This window comes from Kickxella alabastrina (genome assembly GCF_025024165.1).
Source record: "Kickxella alabastrina strain RSA 675 chromosome Unknown BX661scaffold_44, whole genome shotgun sequence".
Lineage (NCBI taxonomy): Eukaryota > Fungi > Kickxellomycota > Kickxellomycetes > Kickxellales > Kickxellaceae > Kickxella > Kickxella alabastrina.
The window spans coordinates 44,525-52,964 of NW_026251515.1; the positions used below are offsets into that span (position 1 = coordinate 44,525).

Here is an 8,440-nt window from a genome sequence, read left to right on the forward strand (position 1 = left end):
GTGATCATGAATCCGCGTTGTTCGAAAATCAGCATACAACAGCAGGAAGATTGCAATTTTTTGTTGGGCAAAAACGGAAAAAAAATTAAATTGCTTGTCGCGATATCCACATCGCAGTGCACCAGCCCAATTACACATGGGGTTCAATCTCTCTCCTATTTGATTTCTACTTTGTTGAATCATACACTTTAAAATTTAAAATGGTGCGTATCCATCGTCGAAATGAGTGCGGATGCACCCCACTATAACAGCTGTTTTGGATGGATTCGCACGTTGAATCCAACGACAAAATCCGAGATTCGCTTAAATTTGACATTAAACTAACAATTTTTAAATTTTTAAAATTCTTAATTCATAAATCTAGGCTGCTCGTCCCGTTGTTTCCGTCTTTGGCCTTAACGGCTCCAAGCTCGAGGCTACCGTGCCCCTGCCCGCTGTCTTCACCGCCCCCATCCGCCCGGATCTGGTCCAGTTTGTTCACAAGAACATGGCCAAGAACCGTCGCCAGGCCTATGCCCCCAAGCAGCAGGCTGGTGAGGAGACCTCCGCCGAGTCGTGGGGTACCGGTCGCGCTGTTGCCCGTATCCCCCGTGTCAGCGGTTCGGGTACCCACCGTGCTGGTCAGGCCGCCTTCGGTAACATGACCCGTGGTGGTCGCATGTTTGCCCCTAACAAGGTCTGGCGCAAGTGGCACATTCGCACCAACTCGAACCAGAAGCGTTACGCTACTGCTTCGGCTGTTGCCGCCACTGGTGTTTCGTCCCTGGTTTCGGGCCGTGGTCACCGCATCAGCAACATTGAGGAGGTTCCCCTTGTTATTGCCGCTGAGGCCGAGTCCCTCACTAAGACCAAGGAGGCCGTTGAGCTCCTCAAGGCCCTCAAGGCCTACGCTGATGTTGCCAAGGTCAGCAACACCCGCTCGATCCGTGCGGGTCGCGGTAAGATGAGAAACCGTCGCCACCGTCAGCGTCGTGGTCCCTTGGTTGTCTTTGCCCAGGACAAGGGTATCAGCCGCGCCTTCCGCAACCTGCCTGGTGTTGAGCTGGTTGACGTCACTCGCCTGAACCTGCTCCAGCTTGCTCCCGGTGGTCACCTCGGCCGCTTTGTCATCTGGACTCAGCCCGCCTTTGAGGCCCTTAACAAGGTCTTCGGCACCCAGACCGAGGTCTCCCAGCAGAAGAAGGGCTACACCCTCCCCGCTCCCCTCATCAACAACCCCGATGTGTCCCGCATCATTGCCTCGAGCGAGGTTCAGGCTGTTGTCCGCCCCGCCGGCCCCCGTGTCACCAAGCGCCCCTTCACCCAGAAGAAGAACCCCCTGCGCAACACCCAGGTTCTCGTCCGCCTCAACCCCTACGCTCAGGTTCTCCGTCGCGCCGAGCTTTTGGGCAAGAACAAGAAGGCTGCCAAGACCGCCAAGGTCAACCACAAGAAATCCGCCTCGAAGAAGTTCCTGGACATCCTCAAGGCCGATTAATTGTGCTATGTCAGAGCACGCGAGGGATGACAACCGCGATGTAGTTTTGTTTGCAAAATATTTAATATATCAATTGCCGTCCCAACCAACACTGACATTGAAATTATATCAACAATGTTTAACATACACCTCAATTGTCTGCCTGCCTGCTTTTAATATTTTTTATTTAATATGGACAAATGCATGTGGTTTGGATTTGAGCGTTCAGACATTATCGTACATCTGCTCGTTGTGGTGCACTACAGGAGTCCTTGATGTATACCAGTTGCCTACAGGCAGGTTGAACCAAAAGTTCTCCTCATTTAGCAAGATGGCTGCGGCATTGTACATGGCGGCAAGGCCGCAGAAAAATCCAAACCAGCCGCCAGCCTTGATGATGGGCTCGTGGCCCAGCCAGATGCCGGCGCAGGTGAAGGATAGCTGTAGATTCAAGGTCCCAAATAGAATGATATTGGCAATGTGCGATTTCACATTGCCCGCAAGCAGAACCAGAACCCAGATTGACCATGTTAGGGAAATGATACCCTTCTGCTTGCGGACAACGTCGGGGGACTCGTTGGCCTGGTAGTCAAGTATGCCCAAACCGGGGACATCAGCCAGGCCTTTGGCCAGCCACGCGGCGCCGAATGAAGTGAACGCGGCGCCTTCGAATGTATCTCCGTTGGCAATCTGCCACAGGCCGGCAAACAGCTGGGTGATGCCAGCGACGGCGATTGATTGGGCTGCCATGCTGCGGTATCCATAGCCGTAGCCGACAGATATACCGGCTTGCATCATTGCCTCCTGGATTGTGCACAGGCTAAAAGTGACTAGGCCGAGGGCAGCGGCATTGCCGAACCGCCGAAACTGTGGTGGTGGTGCTACTATATGTATTTCACGAGGGACAGAGTCCGGCGAGTATGTATATGAAGCGTATCCAGGCATGCCAGCATGTCCTGAAATACCCGCTGCTGCCTCCGGCGATATGCCCTTGTTGGTGTCATTTTGTAGCGGTCGCTGCTGCATGTTCGCTGATGCCGTCGATATGTGACTTGATGTCGGGCTGCTGGTCTGGTGTATCATGGTGTGTCGAACAAATGGATGTGTCGAGGGTAAGCCAACAATAATAATATAATACAAATAAATATCAGTAAATTAGAGCGAAGAAAGCACAATATCTATATTTTATTTTGGCCGAGGGCGTCAAAAATAATGCAACAAAAAAAGAGGAGAGTACCCAGGCCTTATTTTATACACATCCTATCACACTCCACAGCTCGCATCGTTAATTCTGACAGTGGGCACTCCTCAATAACTAAATTGATAGAGCTACTTTGTGCTACATATTTTTTGCATCGCCCCAACATCAAATCGTCATTTGCAGTCATCTGACTTCTCAACTTGCAAATAAATCAAGAAACACATATTGGTGTCATGCTTGCTGCTCGAACAAAGGGTTGGGTATGTTCACACACAGGTATTATCATGTGTAAATTTAATATGGTGGTCACAATAACCATGCCACCTTCTGTTTTGATAATTCCTGGCATTCAATAAAATGGTCCCGATTTTATAGGATAATAGCGCAGCATGCTTTTCATATGTGGTGGCTAGCAACCCGGGCCAATAAATATACCAGTTCCATGTCAACACACTCGGTTTTGCACATGTGTCGCTCACAATAATTCATAAATCGGTCAGAGTTTAATGTATTGATGAGTGTATATGGAAAAGTAGAGGACATACAGATAACAAAACCTAGGCCTTGTACGCTGTTGTCTTATACTCCAGCAGATCACCCTCCTCGAGCATCTGTCTCTCGGCCTCCTGCCTGGCCCAGGTGCGGATCCTATATGACCAACCGGAAAACAAACACGAAAGTATCAGTACAAAATACCGCATTGTTTATGCACAAGGTATATCAGCACAGTAGCCTATTCTCACATATATTGACATTATTTCTACGTTACCTGGTGTCTGGCTTGTAGTATACGCCGGCCGCAATCATGCCAAAGGCAATGGCAAAGCCGCCAATCCAGATAACCTCCCAACCCTCGCTTTCGTACTTCTCTCCGGGCTACAAGTGTAAATGTTGTCTTTCAGCAATGGAATTAGCAGTCTTAATATTGAATTGTGCCCTTATGATTAGTCTAGAATGTCAAAAATGTCTGCCACCCATTGTTACCTTGCGACCAAAGAGGTAGCCTCCGGGCTCATTGAACTGGGGTGCGCCGTGCCCACCGCGGACGAGTCTGCTGGGCGCAACGGCTGTGCGGGTTGACAATTGAACTAGCTTGCGAGCAAACATTTTAGAGTGGTGAAATGGAATTGCAAAATTAAAAGTGTGTAAAAAACAAATGAATAATCTGAATTTCAATGCTCATTCAAGAAAAAAATTAGCAGTCAAATTCAACTTTGAACATGCCACGGCGCGAGATTATCTCCCGCTTGCTTTTTGCGACTCGCAAAGCCCCACACTGATTAGAGCACAAACCACACTGACTAGCGTATGTCTGATAAAATAGTGCGTGGTCCAATAAAAAATACGTTAAAGTATAAAGTACGCGATTTCGTGATTAAATTAGCATTTTCAATATCATTTTGGGCACATTGCGGCTCGCCGTCCGTCGATCTGTCTCTAGCCCATTCTGACTGGCGCAGCAGGACTTTACAGCCACCACAGGCTGGCTTTTCGCGCCTCCCACAGGCTTGAGAGAGGAAGGCATAGTTGGTCGAAAAGGCGACTTTGACAAAATGGCTGGCAAGATTGCTCGCAAGGAGAGTTCAGCCTTTTTCACCACTGTCAGCGCTGATAATATTCAGGTGCGTATTTATTTTGTATTTTATAAGACACGCAGAACCCAGCCACAGACAATATCAACGAGGGATGGAGACATGGATTCAACAGTACGCGGAGACACGTTCTACGTGATGGATACGCACAAAGAGAATCCATTGCCAGATCCCAACAGCGCCATAATGGATGTTTTAAATGGATTTGGTGGTAGCTATTTGTGCAGCGGATACAGCGACGCAGAATGGATGCGAAAGCCATGGTTGACACACCCATTTTATTTTGCGGCGATTTGCAGATTCTGATTGAAATTCGACAGAGCTGCAAATTGCCATTTGCAAATGGAATTTGTGAGGCCTACATTTTCTTGCACTCTAACTTCTACCGAAATATGGAACACGCAGCTTTCAGACTGTCCCCATCCCCTTATTTTTCAGCGTCAGCCTTTTAATTTGGCCTTTAAGCGACTAATTGCTGCTGGCTGTTGGCAGTGACACGCCTGCCAGAGCATTAGACAAAGGCAATTGGTTGCTTAACCCTCTACAGTGCTGGCTATCTGGGTTTTGCGTGACTGCGCTTTTGCAGAGTTGTGTGCTCTGTTTATGTGATGGCGACAGATCTGGCGATGTCCAGTATACGCGCGTCTGTCGCAGAAAACGGCAGCAACAAAGCTGCATAGACGCGCGCTTATTACTGGTGCGCCAGATATTAGCATGAGCTGTTTGTCATTGGCGTCTAGAGTGGTTGGGCTATGCAAGCTTGGAGAGCGAGAGCACACAACTGTTTAAACATTTTTTATGAATGGCTCCAATTCGGACTGGCGCGCACAGCGCGGCGTATATTGAACGGTATTGAACTAAATAATTGTTTACCAGCTTGTCTGCACATACACGTTTCGACTTTTGTAGGAACCTTTACGATGAAGCACATTCAGAAGGAAGACATTGTCACCATCCCCGAGGGTGTTACCGTTGCCATCAAGGCCCGTAACATTACCGTTACCGGTCCCCGTGGTACCCTGACGCGCGATATGCGTCACATCCAGATGGACATCCAGCGCCCCACCAAGAACACCATCCGCATTATTGTCTGGCAGGGTGGCCGCAAGCACATTGCCTGCATCCGCACCGTGTGCTCGCACATCAACAACCTGATCAAGGGTGTCACCAAGGGTTACGAGTACAAGATGCGTTTCGTGTACGCGCATTTCCCCATCAGTGTCAACATCAACAAGGAGGATAACTCGGTTGAGATCCGTAACTTCCTGGGTGAGAAGTACGTCCGCAAGGTCTTCCTGCTCCCCGGTGTTGATATTGTTCAGACCATCGGTACCAAGGACGAGCTGGTCCTGACCGGTAACGATCTTGCCAACGTTTCGCAGTCCGCTGCCTCGATCCAGCAGGCTACCCGTGTCCGCAACAAGGATATCCGTAAGTTCCTCGATGGTATCTACGTTTCGGAGAAGAGCACCATCATCAAGGACGTCATCTAAAGAGAATAGTAGCTTTATGAGTTTTTGGGACGCTTCCAACGATGCTTCAAATTCCAATAAAAAATGTGTCTGTCTCTTTTATTACACTTTACACACAATTGAAAAAGTAAATCAACTTGCTTATTTGTTTAAGTGGCCGGATTACATGTCAAGCTATTATTTAACCCCCAAAAAGTGGTCCACAAGTGAAGACGCTGGCACCACCTTTGCCAGCTCCATTGCATCTGCGGGTCTCGGGATGTCCAGCGCAGCGTTCATCAGGCCAACCACAGCAAACAAGCGACTGGATCTCGAAGCGTCGGGCGAGATTTGGCCCGCAGCCCAATGTGCAGCAATCATCTGTCTGCACGCGTCCAAGCGGCCCAGCCTCAGAACGGTGTCTCGCGTGGCCAGCCATGCCAGATATGTCGCCTCGGCCCAATTTCGCGCAGCACTGTCGCCCGAATATGAGTTGCGGCTGGTCAGACAGCTGTGCGAATACCGAGCACAAATGCGCAGCCGCTGTATGGCCTGGATGGCAGAGAATGGAGGTGTTTGCGAGTGCTCTCCAGATTCCGGCCTTGTACTCACTGCTGCCTCCAGTTGCTCGCACGCCCCAGTGACCAAGCACTGGACATTTGCCAACCACACGTGGTACTTGGAGAGCGATGTGAGGCCCATTCCGCCTAGCGTAGTGCCCAGGCTTGGGAAATGCTCGCTGGGCTGCATGTATATAATGCGCCTCCTAGAAAGCAAGTGGCCAACGTCAGGATTTATCTCCAGGTCGAGAGTTATTGGCAGGTATCCTGGCGCCCACACATGGACAGATGCGACCCGATCCAGCGATGGGAATAGTACGGGAGAGACGAGGCTCAATGTGCGAGATTCGCCGCTTGTATCTCGGCTGACCAGCGAAATTGTCGCCTCCAGACACATGCGCCCGTTTGTAACGTCTCGGGCCACCAGGCATCGCGGCTTGACGCAGAGCGCCCACAGATGCCGCCACGCTTGCAGATGCTCGCGGTTGTCAGAGTAGTGCTGAGGAAATCTCGGAAAAAATGCAATGAGCAGCAACGCAATGGATTCCACAGAGTTGGACAGCGTGAAGCGAGCGCCGCCACCAATAAATAGAATTCCAAGTGCCAAGTTCGACGCCATATGCGTGCCATAGGTGCGCGACGCGCTCACACCATGAAAGGCGCGCAAGCGCTGCATCGTCGCCACGTCTCCGCTCCCGGCCATGACCAGTGCAGCGGAGATGCACATGATGTCGAGGCAGGCCTGTGCTGATGCACGAGTCAGGCTAGGCTCGTATCCCAACGCTGGCCTGCTGGCTGCCGCTTCCACTTCGTCAAAATAGGTCAGTATCGTCGTGTGCGCGCTGTAGTCCTCGGTGCCAGCGTACTTGAGCCCGATTGCAAAGCACGCTGCAGTCACAACATGCAGTCGTGCGCGGCACAGATCAGCTGGCAGCTGGGCAGGCATCCATTGCGGAACATTGGTCTCGACCCAGGCTGGCGTCGGGGAGATCGAGTCGAGCATAATTAAAGAGCGCATGAGTGTCTTCCAGAGCAATAAAAACGGGTCGATTGACCGGATCTCATATGTTGTCGTTGGCAGCGCCAATCGCTGTGCAGCTGGATGGTAGTTTGTGCCGAGGAAGATGAGACCAAGTGCTGCGATCGCGCCGAGATCAGATACATTGCCCATGTTTCCGCCGCTGCCCAGGCTTCTGCTGCTTCTCGGCGCAATGTTCAGACGGCCAAGCATATCCATTGGCGACTCGTGGTTAGCGGCTTTGCTGCCATCGCTGGCATGCATGGTCTCTGTGAGCGCGTCCAGCAGGTGCAGATCAGACAGCGACCGGGATGACGTGCCCTGTCCAAGAGCCACCAGCCCCAATGCGAATCCAGCAGCCAGCGAGTAGCACTCGGCAGCGCTTTCGGCCGGATCGGCGCCGTCAAGCCGGGTCGTCATCGTGGACGGCGTGGCATTCTTGATGGCAAACAGCTCACCAAGCATGACCTCAGACATGCGGCGGTGCTGCGAGTTCATGTACAGCAGGCCCAGGCCAAGCATCGCCGCCGCCTGCGTGCCGTGCGACAGCAGCATGAGCTCTGAGGAGCCTGGTGGCAACAGCGTGGGGATATGCAGTGACAGTATCTTGCTCACCGACGCGTTCATTGTGCCCCGTTGCGCGCAAGCGCAGCCCATCAGCAGGGCGATAGAAGTCAGGCCATGGCGAATGCTAAGGTACTTGAATGCCTGCCAGGGCGGGACACCGCACAGAGGGCCGTTTGCCTTGTGCTGTCGCGCGCGAGAGCCGCTCGCGCTAGACGCGGCATCATCAGGCAAAAGCCCAATCCCGAACAAAAACCCCGCGTGCAATGCAAGCGCGTCCTTGTACTTCCGCTGCGATTCCCCTACAGCGGCAGGGTCCGCATCGGTCGGCTGCTCCGTTGGCCAATTCAGCAGCACCCACGACGGGTGTGCGCCTTTGAGTTGGCCGCGCTCTATCGACAGGGCTGCCAGAACGCCGCTGTGGAACAGCGGCCAGCTCGTGTCGGTGTCTGCGGGTGCAGTCCACGCGGTCTCCAACTTGTTTCCGTAAAAACGAGCAGCCACGCGCGGAGGGTCGATTTGCAGCGCATCTTGCGAGTTGAGTCCGAGCGAGCTGTAGCTGAATGCGGCGCGGCCAAGCGGCAATGCATGCACGCGA

At 52.0% G+C, this 8,440-nt stretch overlaps 5 protein-coding genes across 5 annotated transcripts; 2 read left to right on the top strand and 3 right to left on the bottom strand.

Annotated features, from left to right (window-relative positions):
- Positions 1-200: 200 nt before the first annotated feature.
- BX661DRAFT_173773 (putative 60S ribosomal protein L4) lies at positions 201-1,477 on the top strand (the record flags this gene model as incomplete). The annotated part of the gene is made up of 2 exons (XM_051533896.1): positions 201-203; positions 365-1,477. 2 exons carry the CDS (start codon positions 201-203, stop codon positions 1,475-1,477), a joined length of 1,116 nt encoding a protein of 371 aa, XP_051388610.1.
- Positions 1,478-1,747: 270 nt separating this feature from the next.
- On the bottom strand, positions 1,748-2,341 carry BX661DRAFT_138017 (GPR1/FUN34/yaaH family-domain-containing protein; the record flags this gene model as incomplete). Its single annotated transcript, XM_051532708.1, has 1 exon — positions 1,748-2,341. A coding segment is annotated over one exon (594 nt), but the record flags the coding sequence as incomplete, so codon positions are not given.
- Positions 2,342-3,143: 802 nt separating this feature from the next.
- On the bottom strand, positions 3,144-3,846 carry BX661DRAFT_189600 (ESSS subunit of NADH:ubiquinone oxidoreductase-domain-containing protein). The gene is made up of 3 exons (XM_051537595.1): positions 3,642-3,846; positions 3,427-3,533; positions 3,144-3,305 (listed from the first exon to the last, which is right to left on the bottom strand). Exons 1-3 carry the CDS (start codon positions 3,762-3,764, stop codon positions 3,215-3,217), a joined length of 321 nt encoding a protein of 106 aa, XP_051388612.1. The 5' UTR covers positions 3,765-3,846; the 3' UTR covers positions 3,144-3,214.
- A 1,323-nt stretch (positions 3,847-5,169) lies between these two features.
- BX661DRAFT_146940 (ribosomal protein L6, alpha-beta domain-containing protein) lies at positions 5,170-5,742 on the top strand (the record flags this gene model as incomplete). Its single annotated transcript, XM_051533201.1, has 1 exon — positions 5,170-5,742. One exon carries the CDS (start codon positions 5,170-5,172, stop codon positions 5,740-5,742), a length of 573 nt encoding a protein of 190 aa, XP_051388613.1.
- A 156-nt stretch (positions 5,743-5,898) lies between these two features.
- BX661DRAFT_173777 (uncharacterized protein) lies at positions 5,899-8,440 on the bottom strand (the record flags this gene model as incomplete). The annotated part of the gene is made up of 2 exons (XM_051533897.1): positions 5,899-8,053; positions 8,129-8,440. Coding segments are annotated over 2 exons (2,467 nt in total), but the record flags the coding sequence as incomplete, so codon positions are not given.

What these genes read in the sequence shown, in the direction of transcription:
- BX661DRAFT_189600 (XM_051537595.1), bottom strand. Translation starts at nt 3,764, where the DNA reads ATGTTTGCTCGCAAGCTAGTTCAATTGTCAACCCGCACAGCCGTTGCG. An exon ending in GCTACCTCTTTGGTCGCAAG is followed by an intron (nt 3,534 to 3,641) that starts GTAACAATGGGT and finishes TTACACTTGTAG; the next exon opens with CCCGGAGAGAAGTACGAAAG. An exon ending in TACTACAAGCCAGACACCAG is followed by an intron (nt 3,306 to 3,426) that starts GTAACGTAGAAA and finishes TTGGTCATATAG; the next exon opens with GATCCGCACCTGGGCCAGGC.